This window comes from Salvelinus sp. IW2-2015, linkage group LG4q.1:29 (genome assembly GCF_002910315.2).
Source record: "Salvelinus sp. IW2-2015 linkage group LG4q.1:29, ASM291031v2, whole genome shotgun sequence".
Taxonomy (NCBI): domain Eukaryota; kingdom Metazoa; phylum Chordata; class Actinopteri; order Salmoniformes; family Salmonidae; genus Salvelinus; species Salvelinus sp. IW2-2015.
Window position 1 is genome coordinate 88,663,710 of NC_036842.1, and position 27,006 is coordinate 88,690,715.

A 27,006-nucleotide genomic window follows, 5' to 3' on the forward strand; every position below is an offset into this window, starting at 1 on the left:
CTGTACACACTCCAATAGTCTCTCATTCACAATTTGACAAGCACTTGATAATGCCTCGAATTTCACGACGGCATCCCCTTTGACCTTAATGCACCCTAAAAAAATCCAGGCCTTTTGCTGCCCGGAGTTCTGCATTGTGCCCTTCTCCCTGAGTGTGCTGTGCAATCCGAAGCTTCTCTCACTCACATGGCTCTCTGTCACGTGGCTACAAGTGAAGACAGACACATTGGGGACGAAACTGTGCGCGTCCTTATCCAATTCCGAGGTGCACCAATTCTTGGGTGGTTGGGTAGAGACATGTTGGGTGGTTGGGTAGAGACATGTTGGATGGGTGGGGTTGGGTGGTTGGGTGGAGACATGTTGGATGGGTGGGGTTGGGTGGTTGGGTGGTAGAATGTTGGCATGGTGGTAGTTCATATTGGTTGGTGATGGGTGGAGACTGCTGAGGTGGTTTGTTGGATTGGGTGGGTTGGGGTTGGGTGGTTGGGTGAGAGACATGTTGATGGGTGTGGGGGTTGGGTGCGTTGGGGTAGAGACATGTTGGATGGGTGGGGTTGGGTGGTTGAGAGTAGAGACATGTTGGATGGGTGGGGTTGGGTGGTTGGAGTAGAGACATGTTGGATGGGTGGGGTTGGGTGGTCAGGGTTGGGGGTGTGGGTAGAGACATGTTGGATGGGTGGTGGTGGGGTGGGGGGTTGGGTAGAGACATGTTGGATGGGTGGGGTTGGGTGGGTTGGATAGAGACATGTTGGTATGGGTGGGGTTGGGTGGTTGGGTAGAGACATGTTGGGGGTGGGTTGGATAGAGACATGTTGGATGGGTGGGGTTGGGGTTTGGTAGAGACATGTTGGATGGGTGGGGTTGGGGGGTTGGGTAGAGACATGTTGGATGGGTGGGGTTGGGTGGTTGGATAGAGACATGTTGGATAGGTGGGGTTGGGTGGTTGGGTAGAGACATGTTGGGGGTTGGGTAGAGACATGTTGGATGGGGGGGTGGGGTGTGGTTGGTAGAGACATGTTGGATGGTGGGGTTTGGGTGGTTGGTAGAGACATGTTGGATGGGTGGGGTTGGGTGGGGTTGTGGTAGGAGAATGTTGGATGGTGTGGGGTTGGGGGTTGGGTAGAGACATGTTGGATGGGTGGGGTTGGGGGTTGGGTAGAGACATGTTGGATGGGTGGGATTGGTGGTGGGTAGAGACATGTTGGATGGTGGGGTGGGTGGTTGGGTAGAACAAGTTGGATGGGTGCGGTTGGGTGTTGGATAGAGACATGTTGATGGGTGGGGTTGGGGGTTGGGTAGAGACATGTTGGAGTAGGTGGTGTGGGGTGGGTAGAGACATGTTGGGGGGTTGGGGTTGGGTAGAGACATGTTGGATGGGTTGGGGTTGGGGGGTTGGGTAGAGACATGTTGGATGGTGGGGTTGGGGGGTTGGGTAGAGACATGTTGTGGGTGGGGTTGGGTAGAGACATGTTGATGGGTGGGGTTGGGTAGAGACATGTTGGATGGGTGGGGTTGGGTGGTTGGGTAGAGAATGTTGGATGGGTGGGGTTGGGTGGGTTGGTGGTTGGGTAGAGACATTTGGATGGGTGGGGTTGGGTAGAGACATGTTGGATGGGTGGGGTTGGGTGGTTGGGTAGAACATGTTGGATGGGTGGGTTGGGAGTTGGGTGGTTGGGTAGAGACATGTTTGATGGGTGGGGGGGTTGGGTAGAGACATGTTGTGGATGGGTGGGGTTGGGTGGGGTTGATAGAGACATGTTGGATAGGTGGGGTTGGGTGGTTGGGTAGAGACATGTTGGGTGGTTGGGTAGAGACATGTTGGATGGGTGGGGTTGGGGGTTGGATAGAGACATGTTGGATGGGTGGGGTTGGATATGATTCTGTAATATGATCATACTGATCAATACTTTATGTTTACAGTTGCTTCAGAAAGTATTCTTACCCCTTGACTTATTCCACATTTTGTTGTGTTACAGCCTGTAATCAAAATGGATTAAATCTATTTTTATCCTCACCTATCTACACACAATAGCCCATAATGACAAAGTGAAAACATGTTTTTAGAAATGTTTGCAAACGTATTGAAAATGGAATACAGATATAACTTGTTAACATAAGTATTCACACCCCTGAGTAAATACATGTTGTAATCACCTTTGGCAGCTGTGAGTCTTTCTGGGTAAGTCTCTAAGAGCTTTGCACAGCTGGATTGTACAATATTTGCACATTATTATTTTTTTACTTCTTCAAGCTCTGTCAAATTGGTTGTTGATCATTGCTAGACAACCATTTTCAAGTGTTGCCATAGATTTTCAAGCTGATTTGAATCTAAACTGTAACTATGCCACTCAGGAACATTCAATGTCATCTTGGTAAGCAACTCCAGTGTAAATTTGGCTTTATGTTTTAGATTATTGTCCTGCTGAAATGTGAATTTGTCTTCCAGTGTCTGTTGGAAAGCAGACTGAAGCAGGTTTTCCTCTAGGATTTTGCCTGTGCTTAGCTCTATTCCGTTTCTTTTTATCCCAAAAAAAACTCCCTTGTCCTTGCCGATGACAATCATACCCATAACATGATGCAGCTACCACCATGCTTGAAAATATGAAGAGTGGTACTCAGTGATGTGTTGTGTTGGATTTGCCCCAAACATAACATGCTGACCAGACCGGACACGTCGCGTGCGTGAACGTCGCAAAATAAATTTAGAAATCCATGTTATTCAATTATTGCACCCACACAGCTCGCGCGCGCCAATGAGCATCTGCGCGCCAAGGGCTAAAATAGAAGCCATTCCTATTTCTGACGCAGATCGCGCTGAAAGTCCTGCCTCTTCCATCTCCTCATTGGTTTATAGAAGCAGGTACCCACGTGCCATCTCCTCATTGGTTATACCCACATGGGTGATTGAAAGATGAACTTTGTTGCCGGTTGTCGTGGTAATACAATGAAAGTTTAGATGCGATCACCATATAAGTTCAAAGATGAAAAAGAATGGAAAGAGGAGAGATGACTAGAAACGATTCGGTTGGCCGTTTTATGCGTGGATTAATTGTCGGAGTAGAGGTCCTTGTGCATTTCAGGTAAAATAACAACTCAATGTTTATATCCCAGGACAAATTAGCTAGCAACAGCAAGCTAATAGGACAAATTAACATTAGCTAGCAAGTGCAAACTAACTAGCTAAATTGCCATACATGTTTAATGCATGTTTAATGCTTTTCGACCTGTCCCCAAATCAATGTAATTGGTTCAGAGTTTGTTTTGATATTTTAACCTACGTGTCGTGATCGCGTTTGGAGTGAGGGGGCAAAATACATGTATGCACGATAGCGCACGATGGTGCAAGCACGCAGCCGGTTTGGGTTCCGTGTAACACTTTGTATTCAGGACATAAAGCTTATTACTTTGGCACATTTTTTTTGCAGTTTTACTTTAGTGCTTTATTGCAAACAGGATGCATATTTTGGAATATTTTTTGTATGTACAGGCTTCCTTCTTTTCACTCTGTCATTTAGGTTAGTATTGTGGAGTAACTACAATGTTGTTGATCCATCCTCAGTTTTCTCCTATCACAGCCATTAAACTGTGTAACTTTTAAAGTCACCATTGGCCCACCATTGGCCATGGTGAATTCCCTGAGTGGTTTCCTTCGTCTCCGGCAACTGAGTTAGGAAGGATGCCTGTATCTTTGTAGTGACTGGGTGTATTAATACACCATCCAAAGTGTAATTAATGACTTAACCATGTTCAAAGGAATTTTCAATGTCTACTTTAAAAAAAACATGAATCTACCAATAGGTGCCCTTCTCTGCGTGGCATTGGAAAACCTCCCTGGTCTTTGTGGTTGAATCTGTGTTTGAAATTCACTGCTCGACTGAGGGACCTTACAGATAATTGGTCTGTATGTGTGGGGTATAGAGATGAGGTAGTCATTCAAAAATGATGTTGAACACTATTATTGCACACAGAGTCAGTCCATGCAACTTATTATTTGACTTGTTAGGCAGATTTTTACTCCTGAACTTATTTAGGCTTGCCATAACAAAGGGGTCGAATACTTTTTGACTCAAGATATTTCAGATTTTCATTTTTTATTAATTTATATAAGTTCCTAAAAACATTGTAGTTCACATGGCTGAAAACCCTTGGGATAAGACAAAATGCCTTCGGTTGCCTTGGGTTCTTGAGAGTAAGCTTGCTACTAGCTAGCTACCAGCAACTTAAGTACTTTGGACTGGGTTTAAGAAAAATATGTTAGCATTGACAGAAATGCTACAAAAAGTTAGCGCAACGCTTCGTCTCTAGGGGCACATGAGAGCGATAAATTATACATTTAATCAAAACTGTTCTACTTACAAACGTATTCAGTCCGACAAATGGTAAGTCCAATGGTCACCGTATGGATGCTATAGTCTCGTTTTAATCGTACACCAAGAATTTGAGCTAGGTGGTTGCAAGACATTGCATTTTTTCCTAACGACCCTGACAAAAATCCTGTATATGGTTCTTGGTACTAGCTGAACGGATCATGACGAGATACGTGTGTTGTGTTACTCCAATAAAGGAGTTATTGGAGTTATTGGACACCATTGACATTGGTGTCATATTGGCTTAGATGTGATGGTAGGAAGATTTGAATTTAACATTGAGCATCAATCAACCCCTACTTATTGTGGGGGCCGTCCCCCCCACCTGTTGGAATTTACTTACAATTTCACTTGATAACACAAGTACCAATTGACATTGTTAATCACTGTAATATCTTGTGGTTCTACTAGTCCAACTGATCTTGTGAATATACACAGCATTAGAGGTGTTTATACCCCTTGTTCAACAGAGCGTATCCAGTGCCACATCTGAAGTGGTACACCGTCGCTGTGTTGCGATGACACAATCTCTCACTGAGGACCCTCTCAGGGGAATGTTTGTATTGGTTGGGCCAATGTTTACATTCTAATGAAATGTAACACAGCTTAACCTTAACCTCGGAATGACTAGCAGACCCTGAAGAAGATGGGAATATCTCTTATACCTGTGATATGTAATGAGAGATTGGGAAATGAGAGGGCACCTTGTCGCATTCAGATCAAGTCTAATATTAGCTACTTGGCATCTCAGACTCTCAGACTCTTCTCAAGTAACAAGTACTAGGTCTTGTAGCAGGGAGACTTTTGGCTTGGTTCAACGCTGTGGACGGTGACAGAGAGAGTGGGAGAGAGAGAGAGAGAGAGAGCTGTGTTTGATAGCAGTAGTATGTGGCAGCGCTCGCCTAGTGATGGGAAGATGGCTGGAGAAACACCAGAGAGCTCAGGGACTTCACTGCTTCATGACGCAGCGGCTACAGCTAGCAAGCCCAGGCACTTCTTAAAGGATGTGATTTTTCATGGCAAATTTCAAGTGAGTAGAATGACAAAGACACAGTATGTATGGATTTACATAATGTGTTTACATACTAGGAGACTGAGACTAACTATCTCAGGGGGAAATCTTCATCACATAACAGTTTGCTATATGTTTTTATAGTAAAGATAGGTTTGGCAGTTATTTCACTTGCTTACGCTTTTGATTTGATTGATTTGTTGGAAAATAATAGGTGGAAGTCAGACTTATGTTTGTTTAGTGTAAATGTAGTTGAAAAACCTACTTACACATCAAGTGGGTTAAGTAATAGCCTGAATATCTTTTTCAACTACATTTACACTATTTTGCCTATTGTTAATCCATTCTTTATAACTTTTTTGTAAGGTTTTTATCTCAATATAGTTGAGAAATGGCTTGACCTGGTTTGGCAGTTTGTAGAGAGATAATTATCATGTAGGCTAATTACAGAACAAGTATCTAGTGTAGACGTCTGACACGTTGTACTGTCTTGTTCCCAGGCGTGGAGTTAGTCTCAGCACAGAGGGGGCGGGGCGTTCTCCAGGGGCCCGTCTGACCAAATGCGTTGCTGATCGGGCCTATCATAAATGCAAATTGCAAATTAGGATGTTAGGCAGTCAGCCACTAAAAATAAATGTGACCAGTCATGCTCATCAGTCTATAGGGAATTAAATGGGCTTGTGTGTATTTTCATACAGAGCCCAGTTTGAGCGGAATATCACCTGTTGCGCAATGAGAGATCACTCTCACAGCACATCAAATCAAATCAAATTTTATTTGTCACATGCGCCGAATACAACAGGTGTAGACTTTACCGTGAAATGCTTACTTACGAGCCCAACACCAACAATGCAGTTCAAGAAATAGAGTTAAGAAAATATTTACAAAATAAACGAAAGTAAAAAAATTACTAAAAAGTAGCACAATAAAATAACAGTACCGAGGTTATATACAGGGGGTACCGGTACCGAGTCAATGTGCAGGGGTACAGGTTAGTCGAGGTAATTTGTACATGTAGGTAGGGGTAAAGTGACTATGCATAGATAATAAACAGCGAGTAGCAGCAGTGTAAAAACAAATGTAAAATGTAAATGTAAATAGTCCAGGTGGCCATTTGATTAATTGTTCAGCAGTCTTATTGCTTGGGGGTAGAAGCTGACCTTTTACGGCTAGGGATTCCGCTAGCGGAACGTTTCGACAACATCCGGTGAAATGGCAGAGCGCTAAATAAAAAATAAAACATTTGAAATATTTAACAATCATACAAGTGCAATACACCAAATTAAAGCTTAATTTATTGTTAATCTAGCCATTGTGTCAGATTTCAAAAAGGCTTTACGGCGAAAGCATACCATGCTATTATCTGAGGACAGCACCCCATCAAACAAACACATGACAATCATTATTCAACCTGCCAGGCGCGACACAAAACTCAGAAATAACTATATAATTCATGCCTTACCTTTGAAGATCTTCTTCTGTTGGCACTCCAATATGTCCATTAAACATCACAAATGGTCCTTTTGTTCGATAAATTCCGTTGTTATATCTCCAAAATGTCAATTTATTTGGCGCGTTTGACCAGAAAAACACCGGTTCCAACTCGCGCAACATGACTACAAAATATCTAATAAGTTACCTGTAATCTTGATCCAAACATTTCAAACAACTTTCCTAATACAACTTTAGGTATTTTTTTACGTAAATAATCGATAAAATTTAAGACGGGATTAACTGCTTTCGATAGCGGATAAAAACAAAGTGGAGCGAGCTTTCAGGTCGCACGCCCCAACCACAACAGTACACTAGACTCAACCCTCGTTCTGAACAGCCCTACTTCTTAATTTCTCAAAGGAAAAACATCAACCAATTTCTAAAGACTGTTGACATCCAGTGGAAGTGATAGGAACTGCAAGCAAGTGCCTTAGAAATCTAGATCCACATAGAAACCCATTGAAAACACTGTTACCTCAACAACAACAAAAATCCTGGATGGTTTGCCCTTGGGGTTTTCCCTGCCAAATAATTTCTGTTATACTCACAGACATAATTATAACAGTTTTAGAAACTGTAGAGTGTTTTCTATCCAAATCTACAAATTATATGCATATCCTAGCTTTTTGGCCTGAGTAGCAGGCAGTTTACTTTGGGCACGCTTTTCTTCCTGACGTGAAAATACCGCGCCCTAGCCCGAAGAGGTTTTAAGGAGCCTTTTGGACCTAGACTTGGTGCTCCGGTACCGCTTGCCATGCGATAGCAGAGAGAACAGTCTATGACTTGGGTGACTGGAGTCTTTGACAATTTTTGGGGCCTTCCTATGACACCACCTAGTTTATAGGCTCTGGATGGCAGGAAGCTTGATCCCAGTGATGTACTGGGCAATACACACTGTCCTCTGTAGCACCTTACGGTCAGATGCCGAGCAGTTGCCATACCTGGTGGTTGCCATACCAGGTGGTGCGGCTGTAAAACGTTTTGAGGATCTGGGGACCCATGACAAATATTTTCAGTCTCCTGAGGGGGAAAAGTGTCAGGTCTCTGACCTCCTCCCTATAGGCTGTCTCATCTTTGTCGGTGATCAGGCCTACCACTGTTGTGTTGTCAGCAAACTTAATGATGGTGTTGGAGTCGTGCTTAGCCACGCAGTCGTGGGTGAACAGGAAGTACAGGAGGGGACTAAGAACGCACCCCTGAGGGGTCCCCGTGTTGAGGATCAAACATGTGTTCTGATAAGCCCACTCATTGCGCAACATTTCTACATGCAACAGATATCCACTGTTAAAAAGAGGCAATTTATTTGTCAACTCCTCTTAATATTAAGCAACTGCCATTTGAGTGCAGGCATATGGTAGGCTATCGTCAGCAACCTTGTAGTCTGAGCTGGAGGCAGTCTGCATGTTGAAAACATATACTGTAGGCCTACTTAATAGTTTGAAACCTGGAAGTTTTACTTCATAGCCTATTACGAGGCATGTCTTACCTTGCTTCAAAGAAGCCTATAGTCAAAACCTGACCATAGACATTTTTGTTTTTCAAAATATCTGCAGGATCTTACATCCATGGCTGCACCCATAGCCCGCCCTATGCTAGCTCTGCTTCAGCTTGTCCCACATTACACATGCAGCTCTGTGAAGAATTGAACTATGCACAAGAGAGGTGTGTGTGTATGTGTGTTTGTGAAAAGTGGACCTTTTTTGGAACGTAAACAAAAACAAACTAATTTATGACACGCAGCCCTACTCCACATCTGGCGGGCTAGCTGCCACAGAGAACTTAACTAATTGGTCATGAAAGCAGCGATAGAGAGTGGGGTAATTTGAGCCAAAAGGGTACGTTGAGCCACCTTGTTTTTAGGAAACCATACACAAAATCTATTGTTTTACCAAATATTTAGGTAGAGGCCATCATTTCATGGCGAATGTGAAGGAAGAAACCACATGGAAAAAGTGGTAAGCAAGTTAGGTCCCCAAAAATTATTTTCACCAAGTCAAATACATTTATTGTGTTAGAGGTTTCGTGATGCTTGTATCTAAACCAAAGTAGAACATTTTTATATTGTTCTATACTTCCGTTGGAGGCTCTATAACCTTCAATTTGAGGTCCTAAACCTACCATGAAAGTGCATCCTTGTAGCTGTGTGGGCTAATATAGTCAAAATGTTTGCCTTGGGGTAAGTTGAGTCAATGACCATGGAGTAAGTTGAGCCAATGGTTGAGCCAATGTCAAGTTGTACATATTGAAGTGGTTTCTTCCCATGTGTAATGCAAGCCATTATCACTGGGATATTAGGTAACAACAGGGCCTGGCCTATGTTAAAAGTGTTTGTTAGGTGTTAAGCCTATGTTAAAAGATGCTTAAAATTAATCAAAAACAAAACTGTAATATTTACATGAATTCTGATTATTTCCAGGAACACACAACACCCTGAAATATACACTGAGTGGACAAAGCATTAGGAACACCTGCTCTTTCAATGGCATAGAGTGACCAGGTGAATCCAGGTGAAAGCTATGATCCCTTATTGATGTCACTTGTTTAAATCCACTTCAGTTAGTGTAGATGAAGGGGAGGAGAGATGTTAATTAAAGAAGGATTTTTAAGCCTTGAGACAATTGAGGCATGGATTGTGTATTTGTACCATTCAGAGAGTGAATGGGCAAGACAAAATATTTAAGTGCCTTTGAACGGGGTATGGCAGTAGGTGCCAAGCACACCGGTTCGAGTGTGTCAAGAACTGCAACCCTGCTGGGTTTTTCATGCTCAACAGTTTCCGTGTGTATCAAGGACATCCAGCCAACTTGAAACAGTGGGAAGCATTGGAGTCAAAATGGCCCAGCATCCCTGTGGAATGCTTTCAACACCCTGTAGAGTCCATGCCCCGACGACTTGAGGCGGTTCTGAGGGCAAATGGGGGTGCAACTCAATATGAGGAAGGTGTTCCTAATATTTTCTACTCTCAGTGTATCAAATAAACAAAATTTGGTCACATGCATGTGTTTATCAGATGTTATTGCGGGTGTAGCGAAATGCTTGTGAAAAAACTGAGTTTCCTAAGAGCTAGAAGCGAGGCAACGCTCTCTGTTGCCGCCATTTTTTTTTTTTGTTGTGTAATGTCTTTGTTTGAAAGAATACTATATTTCCCTTGATGGATTGATACTGAATGTCTCAACATACTCCACTCACCCCATAACCTCACATAACCCACATCAGTAGTGAGTGCCTCCTAAAATCTTCCCCAGGCAGTGGTACAAATGGAACAGTGTCTTAGATTTTCACCCTTTATTTGACCTTTATTTAACGAGGCAAGTCTGTTAAAAACAAATTCTTATTTACAATGACGGCCTACCCCGGCCAAACCCTAACCCGCACGACACTGGGCCAATTGTGCCTGCTCTATGGGACTCCCAATCACGGCCGGTTGTGATACAGCCTGGAATCAAGCCAGGGTCTGTAGTGATGCCTCTAACACTGAGATGCCATGCCTTAGACCGCTGCGCAACTCAGGAGCATGTGAGGTAGAGTATGGAATTGGGTGGAATTGTCAAATTAGGTCATTGAATTAAGTGATTATATTAATGTGGGGCGGGCCACAATCCACTTCTTACATATTGTGATTAAAAATAGAAAATCAGTTGGGTCAGTCAGTGCTATCAAAATAGTCTGCAGGAATATTGGACAATATTATTACAAGTGATAAGTCATAAGACCAACCCAGATCAGTGTCAGTCAGCCTTGCTCACCCAAACACAGGAAACACCCAGATGTCTGCACACACACAAGCAATCACCAATCATTTTGGCTGAAATAAGCTACTGTAGTTCAGGAAGGCCTTAACATTGCTCCATGTAACTGCCATTTGGGTAAATAATACTATATGTTGATAGTGGCAGATAGCATTATATGCAGTTCTTCATAACACATAAAATCAAATATTTGTTTCTATAATTCCGTAGGTGATGTTCCAGAGATAACACTGTTGGATGTATCTAATGATAATACTGACTATTGCAACAATATTGGACCACCAGGTCAGGAATAAGCAAAGAGTTTTGGTCACTCAAACATTAATGGTCAAACAAGCTTGGATTTCAGCATTTGTTATATCCCTCTGAAAACCTGCCATATACTGTACATATCCGACTGAAACCGGATCAACCATGAGTATGTCATATACTGTACATATCCGACTGAAACCGGATCAACCATGAGTATGTCATACATTTTGTTATAATCATGACACAAATATCCAAGTGGATATATAGGAATTTTGATTATTCGTGTACATTTTTAAAAATGTTATAATGGCTATATAAGACGCCTTCTTTTAAACAAGCCACAGTATTAGATTGCAATTCTTTGTGAAGAAGAGCTTTCTCTCAATAGTTTAATGTTTTCTGGTTTGCAGGGAGACAGTAGATGAGAAATCTGGCATATTACAGTATTGTCAAAATCCTACATTTATTTTTTCAATATTTTATTCTCCGTTTATCTCTGATTGTTATGATTATAAAATGTATTTCTACCTTCTCTGCTGTGATATATGTTCAGGAAAATACTATTGAATTTTGTACAATAATAGATTTTAACACTATAACTATAGACACCTTTCATATAAATGAATGATAAATCATAAAATATAGCAGCAGGAATATTTGTTTAATTGTTTGTACACACACAGAGTAGCAGCACAATACTTTTTTTTATATAAAAATGTTAATACATGTTAATAATTATCAATACTGCTTGCCTTGGAAATCAGCATTCGGGCTCTAAGTCACTGAGAGTGATCACTTCCCCAAGGGGAACTCAATTCCTTAGGAGCCCTATTGGCACTAGCTTGACCCCACCTTGACCCCTGTAGTCTAACTGGCTCATTAACCATGCTGTGCCTCTCACGACAAATGGCAAAAGCTGCACAGCACACACACACACACACACATGCACATGATTCAGCTAGGCAGCTAGCCCAAGCAGCCCTCTAATGCACAGCCCTCCCCTCTCTCCCCAGCTCCTGAACTGCCTGACACCTGAGGAGAACACAGGATGTCAGCATGGCCTGTACTTCCAGGATGGAGAGAGGCGGGTGGACTACATCCTCACCTACCACATCAAAAAGCCCAGCAGTTCCCGCTCTAACCGACAGTCCTCCCGCTTCACCGACAATGCCTTCACACGGAGCCTCCGCCGCGGGACGGCCAGGCTGGGACGACCCCCGCCCCCGCAGCCCAGAGGTGACCCGGAGGTGGCCTCCCAAGTCCACAGCATGGACTACCACGTGGACGACAAGCGCCTCCACCGGGAGGAGTTTGAGGGCAACCTGAGGGATATGGGCATGGAGCTGGAGAAGGATGAGGATGTGAGTTGCTTCTCTACGGCTTCTCTGTTCTGTTCTTTTTGACCAAACCCACACGATATTATCAGCAATGTCCAGTCAGGTCTAGCGTTAGCTGTGAGTTAGCTTAGGGCAGAGAGGGGAGAGTATTCCACACAACACAACACCGCTGCACCTCTACAGTCTTTGTTTTCCAGCTGGCTGGTGGATCAGGGGTATTTTTGTCTTTGGGCTTAGGTCAGCCAGTTTGCCTGGAGCCCCCACCATGTAACAGTATACAAAAGATACATTGTACTTTGGTACAACACCAGCTGAAACCGGCCTATAGAGGGCTAGCAGGACTTTCAGCAGTAACCAGGGTAACTGGGGTAACCCGGGGTAACCTTTTAACCTGCCTGGCTACTGTCATTGGTTTGTTTGTTTGTTGGATTTACAGTGCCTTATAATAGTTTTCATCCCCCTTGGCGTTTTTCCTATTTTGTTGTATTACAACCTGTAATTTAAATATATTTTTATTTGGATTTCATGTAATTGACATACACAAAATAGTCCAAATTGGTGAAGTGAAAAGAAAAAAATCACTTGTTTCAAAAAATTCAAAAAATAAATAAATGGAAAAGTGGTGTGTGCATATATATTCACCCCCTTTGCTATGAAGCCCCTAAATAAGATCTAATAGGAAAAATTCCAAGGGGGGTAAGTACTTTCGCAAGCTACTGTAACCTGGTCCAATTTGGGTCCTGAGGAAAAACCATTAGAGAACCATTGGTTTAGACTCTAGAGACTACCCTGATTACCCCTTCAAAGTAGGAGGATACATATGCAAATAAAAACTGACTGGTCCTTGGTTACAATAATCAGATCAGATTGTGATGTCATGATCTGGGCCAAAATCTCCATCCCACCTGAACAGGCTGGGAATTCCAGGATTTTTTTTCAAACAGCTCTTACACAAAATGGGCATTATCCAAATTTTCACAGTTTTAGTGTCATTTCGACCTCATAGTGTGAAAATATCATAAAGAAATTGGGAAATCTCGTTTTTTAACTGCACTGCCCCTTTAAACATTACATAATTAGTATCAGTGTTATGCTTTATTTTTCTTGTTCAAAGCCAATGCATTTTGAATTCAAAATCACTGATCAGGATCAAAAGATGAATCTCTTGTAAAAAAAAAAATCAAAAAGTATGGCAGCCATTGAATCAACTTGTTGGATTAGATGTCATGAGAGTGAATGAATAAAGAAAAGCCCTGTGTAGTTCTAGTAGTAGTCTTTGGGTGCGTTGACCAACAGTAACCTGTCATGGACAGGACCTGAGGATGTCATGAGGGTGAAGTCCAGTAATATGAGACCAAGTCGGTCCAAGTGCTGAGGATGGCAAGATGACAGCTGCCATGGTAGGTCTCTTTACCAAGTCAGGGACAGACAGGACAGGACTCTGTGGAAGGATCACACCATGCACAGACACACACAAACACACACGCACAATCACACACACAGCGCCAGGCAACTAATGTGTGGCGATGCCAGCTGGAAGATCACTCAGAATACCTTGACTGTACTCTTTAAGAGCAGCACAAACTCTCACACACTCCACACATACAGAGTGTTTTCATGTTTTCAATTAAGTGTGTGAGAAAGAGAGATATAAATTATGTCATATGTCTAGTATTTTTGTGGACTTTTGTTACAAGGCAGGGTACACGCGAGATTTGGTTCTGGGTGCCATACACTCACTGTGTTATAAATCATCTGGGTATAATTTTCCATTTTGTCCCCAAATTGCATTCAAGCCATCATTCTATTCCCAAAGTGTTTCCCATGTGGTTATCGTGTCAGACTGTTCACTGTGGGGGAAGACATACAGAATAATCTCTGTCTTATGATCTTAGCGGAGAGAGGGGAGTAATGTTTAGGTATTTTATCATTCCCTCTCACCGTCCATCCATTGTGGAGTTAGTTGATTTAAAATAGGCGACCTAAGTATTATAGATCATTAAAGTGCTGTTGACTATACTAATCTGTCTATAGAGGACATTTAAGTGGGAGTAATTCACATCTGTATCTAATAGAGGGAGGGACACTGGGACGGGACTGAAGTGGGAAGGAAGGAAGCAGAGGTGGTGATGGGATGAGTGTCAATGTTTGAGATTCAAACAGTGATGTGATTAATGCAAAATTCTGCTAGGAAACCCATATGAACTAACCTTGACCCTCTATGTTTCTAGAACATTCTAGTTGTCTCCGATTCTCGAACCAGAATGCAATGTGATGTCTGACTACATTACAGTTGACTAGATGTCTTTTAGATCTGCACGCCTAAATTCCATACTTGTTGCAGCATCACTTGTTATTAAGGTTTGTTGGGCCAAAGAAAACTAGTATAAATGAAGTAGGACCAGCAGACAGGGTTGCTGCACCGCGTACCTTTAGTTAGGCCAGTTACACAACCACATTCTGATCCAACACGGCCTCTATCAAAACCTCTAACTGTGTCCATGAGGGGGCTGTGTGTTTTACAATGTGATGGTGGGAACAGGATACATGATACAGTCTCACAAACGAACTGCTGCATTCCTAAATCACTTCTGATTAAATGCTGCTCTGTGTACTCAAACTGATTCAGCCTATAGATAACACCACCGCGTCGTGAGTTGTTGAAAATGTCACTCCTAATGTTTCAGACATGGTGACATTTGTCGCTTGACATACAGTACACAGTACAGAGGCATGTCAAGTAGCAAGGTACTTTCATAAGATGTTATGCAAAGACTGATGATCTGTATCAACAACAAACATGATGCTGGCTGATAGATGATAGAAAGTGACAAAGGCTGTTAAGACAGTCGGTTGTTCAAGGGTTTGAGATCAAAGTTAGAGACTGTGTTTTGTTTAAGATTCTGCGTCCCTTGTTACTAATGATGCTTGTCTTAGCTCTATTGAAGACAATACAAACTGAGATAGCCTGTAACAGTTGGTTGTTTAAAATTTGAGATCAAGTTAGAGGCCATCCCCTGCTAGCCATGCGTGTCTTCTCACAGGAGGAGCTGCACATTGGAACAGATGCTCTGTGCTGTACCATGTCAGTGGGTGAATGAGTATCTCAGTAACCACTGATTCCATGTAAATGATATCATGAGGGTCATATCTGGGTAACTGGGTGACAGCAGCATCAAAGCCTTCACAGTGAATCCCTCCTGTGTTGATGTTGTTCAACATACATACAGTACTGTGGAATACTATTTGTGTTGGTACTAGTTTGAACTTTTTTTGTCATTGCCCTAGATTCAAATGCTTACGTTATCATGGTAATGATAATGACGTGTTTCTAAAAAAGGGTAGCTGATTCTTCTCATGATTTCCCATGGTGTCTCTTTGTCTCTGTGCCATACAGTAAGTAGCCTTCAGTTCCCAGACATTGTTTTGTTTGAACGGACTATAGAAGAGGGATTTGTTCGGAGACAGTTGTTTACCCAACTGTCATCCAGATGAATGTATTGCTTTCCTTAAAGACAAGAGATAAACACATGCATTTCTTTCATTCTTTTAGTTTGTTGCCTTTATACATACCTCTAATGTTGATGCTGTCATGTCATATACTGTTGTTGGTCTAGCATTCAAAGGGACATAATATCCAAAGGGTTGGGCATTCAGTACTTGCCAACCAAACCTTAAACTTCCATTCATTGTTCAAGAAATGAAGTTTATTTTATGAAATGAATCTGTTTTATGTTTATTTCAGACTAAAACTCCAGGTGTGGGTTTCGTGAAGATCCATGCTCCGTGGCATGTGCTCTGTCGAGAGGCAGAGTTTATGAAGCTCAAGATGCCCACGAAAAAAGTAAGTTAACTGTTGAATGACATGTAACGGTTACAAGCTTCTCCAATGAGCTTTGAGAGGGAGGTGAGAAACCAGAGGAAACAAGGACAGAGGAAGCAAGGACAGAGGAATCAAGGACATAGGAAGCAAGGACAGAGGAAGCAAGGACAGAGGAAACAAGGACAGAGGAAACAATGACAGAGGAATCAAGGTTTTGACAGCTAGTAACGTTTTCAGACACAGACCTGATGCTAGTCATTCTCATTCTCTCTGACCTGTTTGTGCCCTGGTTAACATCCTGGGCACAAACATGTATATCTATAACACATATGTATATCAATAACACGTATGGAATCATGTAGTAGACCTGAATATATATCTATATATTGTAGGTACACTATATATACAAAAGGTTTTGGACACCCCTTCAAATTAGTGAATTCAAATCAAATCAACGTTTATTTGTCAGGTGCGCCGAATACAACAGGTGAAATGCTTACTTACCATTAGTGCAAAAAAAAGGTATTAGGTGAACAATAGGTAAGTAAAGAAATAAAAACAACAGTAAAAAGACAGTGAAAAACAGTAGCGAGGCTATATACAGACACCGGTTAGTCGGGCTGATTGAGGTAGTATGTACATGTAGATATGGTTAAAGTGACTATGCATATATGATGAACAGAGAGTAACAGTAGCGTAAAAGAGGGGTTGGCGATGGTGAGTGGTGGGACACAATGCAGATAGCCCGGTTAGCCAATGTGCGGAAGCACTGGTTGGTCGGGCCAATTGAGGTAGTATGTACATATGTACATGAATGTATAGTTAAAGTGACTGGGCATATATGATAAACAGAGAGTAGCAGCAGCGAAAAAGAGGTGGGGCGGGGGGCACACAATGAAAATAGTCCGGGTAGCCATTTGATTACCTGTTCAGGAGTCTTATGGCTTGGGGGTAAAAACTGTTGAGAAGCCTTCCGGTACCGCTTGCCATGCGGTAGTAGAGAGAACAGTCTATGACTGGGGTGGCTGTGGTCTTTAACAATTTTTAGGGCCTTCCTCTGACACCGCCTGGTTTTGAGGTCCTGGATGGCACGCAGCTTAGCCCCAGTGATGTAATGGGCCGTATGCACTACCCTCTGTAGTGCCTTGCGGTCGGAGGCCGGGCAATTGCCATACCGGGCAGTGATGCAACCAGTCAGGATGCTCTCGATGTTGCAGCTGTAGAACCTTTGGAGGATCTCAGGACCCATGCCAAATCTTTTTAGTTTCCTGAGGGGGAATAGGCTTTGTCGAGCCCTCTTCCTGACTGTCTTGGTGTGTTTGGACCATTCTGGTTTGTTGGTGATGTGGACACCAAGGAACTTGAAGCTCTCAACCTGCTCCACTACAGCCCCGTCGATGAGAATGGGGGCGTACTCGGTCCTCCTTTTCCTGTAGTCCACAATCATCTCCTTAGTTTTGGTTACGTTGAGGGATAGGTTGTTATTCTGGCACCACCCGGCCAGGTCTCTGACCTCCTCCCTATAGGCTGTCTCGTCGTTGTCGGTGATCAGGCCTACCACTGTTGTGTCATCTGCAAACTTAATGATGGTGTTGGAGTCGTGCCTGGCAGTGCAGTCATGGGTGAACAGGGAGTACAGGAGGGGACTGAGCACGCACCCCTGGGGGGCTCCAGTGTTGAGGATCAGCGTGGCAGATGTGTTGCTACCTACCCTCACCACCTGGGGGCGGACCGTCAGGAAGTCCAGGACCCAGTTGCAGAGGGAGGTGTTTAGTCCCAGTATCCTTAGCTTAGTGATGAGCTTTGAGGGTACTATGGTGTTGAACGCTGAGCTATAGTCAATGAATAGCATTCTCACATAAGTGTTCCTTTTGTCCAGGTGGGAAAGGGCAGTGTGGAGTGCAATAGAGATTGCATCATCTGTGGATCTGTTTGGACGGTATGCAAATTGGAGTGGGTCTAGGGTTTCTGGGATAATGGTGTTGATGTGAGCCATTACCAGCCTTTCAAAGCACTTCATGGCTACGGACATGAGTGCTACGGGTCTGTAGTCATTTAGGCAGGTTGCCTTTGTGTTCTTGGGCACAGGGACTATGGTCTATGGACTATGGTCTGCTTGAAACATGTTGGTATTACAGACTCAATCAGGGACATGTTAAAAATGTCAGTGAAGACACCTGCCAGTTGGTCAGCACATGCCTGGAGCACACGTCCTGGTAATCCGTCTGGCCCCGCAGCCTTGTGTATGTTGACCTGTTTAAAGGTCTTACTCACGTCGGCTACGGAGAGCGTGATCACACAGTCGTCCGGAACAGCTGATGCTCTCATGCATGCCTCAGTGTTGCTTGCCTCGGAGCGAGCATAGAAGGGATTCGGCTATTTCAGGAACACCCGTTGCTGACAGGTGTATAAAATTGAGCACAAACCATGCAATCTCCATAGACAAACATTGGCAGTAGAATGTCCTTACTGAAGAGCTCAGTGATATTCAACATGGCACCATCATATGATAACACCTTTCCAACAAGTAAATTCGTCAAATTTCTGCCCTGCTAGAGCTGCTATGATCAAAAGTCTAGGAGCAACAACGGCTCAGCCGCGAAATGGTAGGCCACAGAAGCTCACAGAACTGAACCGCGAGTGCTGGAAGTAACATCAGCACAAGACCTATTCGTCGGGAGCCTCATGAAATGGGTTTCTATGGCCAAGCAGCCGCACACAAGCCTAAGATCACCATGCACAATGCCAATAATCGGCTGGTGTGGTGTAAAGCTTCCTGCCATTGAACTCTGGAACAGTGGAAACGTGTTCTCTGGAGTGATGAATCACACTTCACCATCTGGCAGTCCGACGAATTAATCTGGGTTTGGCGGATGCCAGGAGAATGCTACCTGCCCGAATGCATTGTGCCAATTGTGAAGTTTGGTGGAGGAGGGATAATGATCTGGGGCTGTTTTTCATGGTTTGGGCTAGGCCCCTTAGTTCCAGTGAAGTGAAATCTTAACGCTACAGCATACAATAATAGAAATAAATAAATGTTTTTCACCTTTATTTAACCAGGTAGGCCAGTTGAGAACAAGTTCTCATTTACAACTGTGACCTGGCCAAGATAAAGCAAAGCAGTGCAACAAAAACAATAATGACATTCTAGACGATTCTGTGCTCCCAACTTTGTGGCAACAGTTTGGGGAAAGCCCTTTCCTGTTTCAGCAATGCAATGCTCCCGTGCACAAAGTGAGGTCCATACAGAAATGGTTTGTCAAGATCGGTGTGGAAGAACTTGACTGGCCTGCACAGAGCACTGACATCAAACCCATTGAACACCTTTGGCAATGTTCCATCATCTAGTGGAAAGCCTTCCCAGAAGAGTGGAGGCTGTTATAGCATCAAAGGGGGGACCAACTCCATATTAATGCCCAGGATTTTGGAATTAGATGTTTGACGAGCAGGTATCCACATACTTTTGGTCATGTAGTGTATATCTATATATTGTAGGTATATAAACTGAAGGTATATCTTTATATTGTAGTTATATAAACTGAAGGTATATCTTTATATTGTAGGCATATAAACTGAAGGTATATCTAGATAGTGTAGTTATATAAACTGAAGATATATCTTTATATTGTAGGTATATGAAATGAAGCAGAGTACGGGTGTTGGGGCGAAGATCAACACATTGGTAAACAAAGCAACAGAACCTCTCTATCCCAACGTGGAGGATAACAGGACACAAAATGTCAAGCATCTCTCCTACATGTTCTCCAGAGAAAAACAACACTTGTGAGTATATACTTTATATCTTATGATAATATAGGGTATACAGGACTGTATAGACTGTATAAATGTACCTTAACATATGGACTTCAATTCCTGCTCCAAACCATCTTGGTTTCAAGGACATTTAATGCACTTTTAATGTACAATATCAGTCAAAAATGTGGACACACCTACTCACACAAGGATTTATCTTTATTTTTTACTATATTCTACATTGTAGAATAATAGTGAAGACATCAAAACTATGAAATAACACATATAGAATCATGTTAGTAACCAAAAAAGTGTTAAATCAAAATATATTATAGATTTTAGATTCTTCAAAGTAGCCACCCTTTGCCTTGATGACAGCTTTGCAAACTCTTGACATTCTCTCAAACAGCTTCACCTGGAATGCTTTTCCAACAGTGTTGAATGAGTTCCCACATATGCTGAGCACTTGTTGGCTGCTTTTCCTTCACTCTGCAGTCCAACTCATCCCAAACCATCTCAATTGGTTAGAGGTTGGGTGATTGTGGAGGCCAGGTCATCTGATGCAGCACTCCATAACTCTCCTTCTTGGTCAAATAGCCCTTACACAGCCTGCGGGTATGTTGGGTCGTTGTCCTGTTAATAAACAATTGATAGTCCCACTAAACGTATCGCTGCAGAATGCTGTCGTAGCCATGCTGGTTAAGCGTGCCTTGAATTCTAAATAAATCACAGACAGTATCATCAGCAAAGCACCCCCACACCATCACACCTCCTCCTCCATGCCCACGGTGGCAACCACACATGCAGAGATCATCTGTTCACCCACACTGCGTCTCACAAAGACACAGCGGTTTGAACCAATAATCTCAAATTTGGACTCATCAGACCAAAGGACAGATTTCCACTGGTCTAACGTCCGTTGTTCGTGTTTCTTGGCCCAAGCAAGTCTTCTTATTGGTGTCCTTTAGTAGTGGTTTCTTTGCAGCAATTCAACCAGGAAGGCCTGATTCATGCAGTCTCCTCTGAACAGTTGATGTTGAGATGTGTCTGTTACTTGAACTCTGAAGCATTTATTTGGGCTGCAATCTGAGGTGCAGTTAACTCTAATGAACTTATCCTCTGCAGCAGAGGTAACTCTGGGTCTTCTTTTCCTGTGGCGGTCCTCATGAGAGCCCGTTTCATCGTCGCGCTTGATGGTTTTTGCGACTGCACTTGAAGAAACGTTCAAAGTCCTTGACTAACCTTCATGTCTTAAAGTAATGATGGACTGTCATTTCTCTTTGCTTATTTGAGCTGTTCTTGCCATTATATGAACTTGGTCTTTCACCAAATAGGGCTGACTTCTGTATACCACACCTACCTTGTCACAACACAACTGATTGGCTCAAATCCATTAAGAAGGAAAGAAATTCCACAAAGTAACTTTTAACACGGCACACCTGTTAATTGAAATGCATTCCAGGTGACTACCTCATGAAGCTAGTTGAGAGAATGCCAAGAGTGTGCAAAGCTGTCATCAAGGCAAAGGGTGGCTACTTTGAAGAATCTCAAACATAAAATATATTTTTGATTTGTTTAACACTTTTTTGGTTACTACATGATTCCATATCTGTTCTTTCATAGTTTTGATGTCTTCACTATTGTTCTATAATTTAGAACGTAGTAAAAATAAGAAAAACCATTGAATGAGTAGGTGTGTCCAAACTTTTGACTGGTACTGTAAATGTCTAGTGGCATATGATATGGCATGTGGTGGCATATGCCTGTTCGCACACATTAAGGACAGGCAAGAAAAATAGCTGAAGGAATATTCGTTGTTCTGAGGGATTATATGCATCACTATATACAGTATGTCTTCCAATCACATATACAAAACTCTTCTCTAAAATTACATTCCTGCGCCTATCCATCTTTGTTTACGGGAATTTAATGCACATAATCTAATTGACTACTGTAGTGGTGTACGGTATAGTATGTGGCATACCCATTGACACCCATTGACAACAGAACAGAACAATAGCTGAAGGTCTGAAGGGCTGACGGCTTGTACAACAACAGACTATCAATAATAACTGTGAAACAGTTTAGCGGATGGTAAACCATTCCTTGAAAATACAGAGGGCCGAACTTGAACCCGTAATCGTGTGTAAAGCTTCCCGCAAAGACTTACATACCAGCTCACACTGCATGATCGAGCCCAGAAGCAGAAGTCAAATAATCATGAGGTTGTGTTTAATGTTATAAAAGAAAGGGCCTATCAGCTTTGAATCTTACTCAAACAGCACACTAAAGTATCTGTAAAGGCATGAGCTATAAACAGGGTTATTTCTGTCACAGTTTGTTTTGTTGGTTTATTTGGTGTAGAGATTGGACGGCCGTCTATTCTGAGCTATTGCCCTAACACTGGAAGCTATTAATCTGGTCTGCTGTAACTATGCTATCCCAACCCTGCCATCTATTAATCTGGTCTGCTGTAACTATGCTATCCCAACCCTGCCATCTATTATCTGGTCTGCTGTAACTTGCTATCCCAACCCTGCCATCTATTAATCTTGGTCTGCTGTAACTATGCTATTCAACCCTGCCATCTATTAATCTGGTCTGCTGTAACTATGCTATCCCAACCCTGCCATCTATTAATTGGTCTGCTGTAACTATGCTATCCCAACCTGCCATCTATTAATCTGGTTCTGGCTTGTAACTATGCTATTCCAACCCTCCATCTATTAATCTGGTCTGCTGGTAAACTAGCTATCCCAACCCTTCCATCTATTCATCTGGTCTGGGCTGTAAACTATGCTATCCGAACCCTGCCATCTATTAATCTGGTTCTGCGCTGTAACTATGCTATCCCAACCCTGCCATCTATTAATCTGGTCCTGCTGTAACTATGCTATTCCAACCTGCCATCTATTAATCTGGGATCTGCTGTAACTATGGCTATTCCACACCTGCCATCTATTATCTGGTCTGCTGTATAACTACTCGCTTATCCCAACCCTGCTATCTATTAATCTGGTTCTGCTGTATACTTGCTATCCCAACCCTGCCTATGCTAATTATCTGGCTGCTGTAAACTATGCTATTCCACCCTGCCATCTATTAATGCTGGTCTGCTGTAAACTATGCTTACCGATCAATCCCCCATGGGTTATTCTATGACAGGTCCTGTAAGACCTTTAAGGACATTTAAGGCCCTCTGGTCTCTGGGCGGGTTAGCCTTTGTCCCAGTCTGTTCTTTTTGTGCTGTCTTCCCAACTCCAACAACAACGGACAGTGACATTGGCAGTTGGCAAGACACAGGAACTGATCCAGGGACCCAGTTGGGTCGGGCTGCTCTAAACCACAGACATCCTCTCTAAGAGGTTCATTAATCTTTGTGTTAAAGCAGGAAAGTGATTTATTTATGCTGATACTTCACTAACACAAGAAGTGTCTGGTTATAATGTGGGTAGATGGTGCAAAGAACAACCCTGCCCTTATTGTATACAGTTAATTCTGACCGTCTCTCTCTCCTCTCGCTCTCTATCTCTCTCTCTCTCTCTCATTCATCCTCTCTCTCTCTTCTCTCTCCTCTCTCTCTCTCTCTCTCCGTGTGTGTTGTGTGTGTGTGTGTGTGTGTGTGTGTTGTGTGTGTGTGTGTGGTGGTGGTGTGTTGTGGTGTGTGTGTGGGTGTGTGTGGTGTGTGTGTGTGTGGAGTGTGTGGTGTGACGTGTGTGTGTGGTGTGGTGTGTGTGTGTGGTGTGTGTGGTGTGTGGTGTTGTGTGTGTGTGTGTGTGTGTGTGTGTGTGTGTGTGTGTCGGTGCGTTTGCGGCGTGCGTGACGTGCGTGCGTGGTTTTCTTCATAACAGGTTTGATTTAATCCAGACAAGATGACTCCTTTCTTTGTGATAGTAAACAAAAGCAGCTTTCAATAGTCAAGGTGGGTCACTGTGTTCGTCCCGTTCGTAACCCTGACTGTCAGACTGGTAGATAATGTAGACTGTGACTGTAGAATCATAGACTGGAAACTGGAGCACTGGAGACTGGTAGAACCTGGAGACTGGAAACTTGGATGACTTGGAGGACCTGGAGACTGGAGATCTGGAGACTGTAGACTGTATGAATGTAGACTGGAGACTGGAGACTGGAGACTGTAGACTGTAAGAATGTAGACTGTAGAAATGTAGACTGTAAGAATGTAGACTGGAGACTGGAGACTGGAGGCCGGAGGACTGTAAGATGGTAGACTGGGAGAACTGTAGATATTGTATGATGTAGAAGTGTAGACTGTACAGAATGTAAGACCTGTACAACTTGGAAAGACCTGGTAGACGTAGACTGTTAGAATGTTAGGACATGTTAGACTGTAGATGTAGACTGTAGACTGTAGAATGTAGACTGTAGACTTGTAGAATGTAGAATGTAGACTGGAAGACTGTAGAATGTAGATATGTGACTGGTAAATGTTAGACTGTAGACACTGTTAGAATGTAGACTGTAGACTGTAGAGATGTAGAATGTAGACTGTAAGAGCTGTAGAAATTGTAGAATGTAAGACTGGTAGTAATGTAGACGTAGACCTGTAGAATGTAGACTGGAGACTGTAGTTACTGTAGAATGTAGTACTGTAGAATGTAGCACTGGAGAACTGGTAGACTGGAGACTGGAGACTGTAGACTGGATGATGGAGAATGTAGAATGTAGACTGTAGAACTGTAGACCTGTAGATGTAGACTGTAGACTTGAGGAATGTAGACTGGTAGACTGTAGAATGTAGGAATGTAGACTTAGAATGTAGTGTAGACTGTAGAATGTAAGACTGTAGACTGTGAGAATGTAGACATGTAGAATGTAGAATGTAGACTGTAGACTGTCGACTGTATTGAATGTAGATGTAAGACTGTAGAATGTAGACTGGAGACTTTGAGAATGTAAGACTGGTAGAAATGTAGACTGTAGACAGTAGAATGTAGACTGTAGACAGTAGACTGGAGACTGTAGACTGGAGACTGGAGACTGTAAAAACAATAACTGGGTAAGATCGTAGACTGTAGAACTGTAGAAATGTAGAATGTAGACTGGTAGAAATTAGACTGTAGGACTTGAGTAATGTAGACTGGGAGACGTGTAGAGCTTGGGAGACTCGGATGACTGTAGAAGTAGACTGTAGACAGTAGACTGGTAGACTGGTTAAAATGGTAGAATGTAGAACTGTAGAATTATAGACTGTAAGACTTGAGAATTGTAGACTGTAGACTGTAGAAATGTAGAATGTAGACTGTAGACTGTTAGACTTGTAGACAGGTAGAATGGTAAAGACTGTAGACTGTATGACTGTAGACGGTAGACTACTGTAGACTGGTAGACTGTAGCCTGTAGACTGCAGACTGTATTGACTGTAGACTGGTAGAACTGTAGACACGTAGACTGTAGCTTCGAACTGTAGAACTGTAAGACTGAGACTGTAAGACTGGGTAGATCTGTAGAAATGTAGACTGGTAGACTGTTTAGACTTCTGTATGACTGTAGAATGTAGATATGTAAGAACTGTAAGACTGTTAGACAGTAAAGCCTGTAGAAGTAGACTGGTAAGACTGGTAAGAATGTTAAGACTGTAAGAATGTAGACCTGGGGTAGACCTGTGACTGTAGGACTGTAGGCTGGGTAGACAGTAGACTTGTAGACTGGTAGACAGTAGACTGTAAAGAATGTATGACTGTAGACGTAGACTTCGTAGACTGGTAGAAATGTAGAATGTTCGACTGGGTAGAATCTGTAGACTGAGACCATTGAGACCATTAATTACAGTAGATTCATCCTCAGTTTTATTCATGAGAAACATAAACAGGAATGTGGTTTTTGTAGGATTTGTGTTGTATTGGGTAGTATGTTGTGTAATTTGGGTTAATATTTTAATTGGTTAAATATTACTGAACTGTCGGAGCTAGAAGCACAAGCCTCTTCGCCTACATCCGAAATAACATCTGCTAATCACGTGTATGTGACCAATAACATCTGCTAGTCACGTGTATGTGACCAATAACATCTGCCAATCACGTGTATGTGACCAATAACATCTGATTTGATTTGAGGAATGTACTATTCTGTATGTACAATTAGTTCTTCCCTTCTTATCTTTTCAGGTTTTTGAAGTATTGAAGCGTACAAAATGCACAAAGGCTAAGTATAGTATGGGTAAGTTATAAGAGTCTGCTTTGTTTTATATACTCAATGTCTAGGAGGGCTTTTCCCTTCTGTGTAGTTCGAGCCTTATGCACTACATGCAGTATGTGTCCTGCACAATAATACGTGTTTGAGTGTGTCTGTATTTGTGTGTGTATGTGTCTATTTTATAACCTACTGTATATGCCTGTAAAATGTGTGCTTGTTTGTGTGAAATGTTACAGTATCACAGGAATATTCACATAGCCTAAACTCAGATTCTCAAATTGGCCGTTAGACTTTTAAAAATGGTTCCTCTGGGTTGACACTAGCACTGCTGGTACCAGCCATTAGTTAATGCAGTAACTAAAGACCAGCAGAATTAGTAGGTATTTCATTTGGATTTTTAAACGCAGTACAACTTCCCGGTGTCTCTGTCTCTAGGGTTCACCAGCCTGCTAGGGAGTGGAGTCTACACAGATGCCTATCCACTACATGATGTGAGTACTCATTGCAATCTGCTTAATTGTGTTTACAATAAAATACATCTTTACATCTTTTTTTTGTTTGTTGCTGTCTTATGGTATTCCCAACCCCCGTGGACACCACACATACATCTGTTTAATGACATATGAGACATCGGAGTCAATTCCACTGCTGAGTGCTGACTATACAATAAAGTTAACTGCCAATTGGACTGTATGTGATTAGTAGATGTTTTAATAGACGTTGTTGAGTGCAGTCAAACATGTCATGACGAGTCACATTGAGTAGACACGTTGAAAACTTATCTGGACGAATAACAAGATCTCTGTTTATTTGTTTTGCAGGGAGATTTGGATGGTGAAAACGTTGAGCCCAATGATAGGAAGGTGAGTGACATGAATATGGGCATATGGGCATTCCTAAGGAGACTACACTGATGTTAACAGACCACACTGATGTTAATAGACCACACTGATGTTAACAGACCACACTGATGTTAGACTACACTGATGTTAATAGACCACACTGATGTTAGACTACACTGATGTTAATAGACCACACTGATGTTAATAGACCACACTGATGTTAA

At 42.5% G+C, this 27,006-nt stretch overlaps 1 protein-coding gene and 1 long non-coding RNA gene across 2 annotated transcripts in view; both read left to right on the plus strand.

The window, feature by feature from the left end:
• LOC111961052 (anoctamin-1) overlaps positions 1 to 19,821 on the plus strand; it is a 43,699-nt gene extending 23,878 nt beyond the window's left edge. Inside the window, exons 3-5 of the mRNA XM_023983178.1 lie at positions 11,888 to 12,235; positions 15,957 to 16,055; positions 19,666 to 19,821. Coding sequence (XP_023838946.1) covers positions 11,888 to 12,235; positions 15,957 to 16,055; positions 19,666 to 19,821 — 603 coding nt within the window. The remainder of the gene's footprint in view (positions 1 to 11,887; positions 12,236 to 15,956; positions 16,056 to 19,665) is intronic.
• A 6,091-nt stretch (positions 19,822 to 25,912) lies between these two features.
• LOC111961198 (uncharacterized) lies at positions 25,913 to 26,910 on the plus strand. Its single transcript, XR_002876974.2, has 3 exons — positions 25,913 to 25,964; positions 26,376 to 26,431; positions 26,762 to 26,910. It is a non-coding gene; the product is annotated as an uncharacterized lncRNA (long non-coding RNA).
• Positions 26,911 to 27,006: the final 96 nt, after the last annotated feature.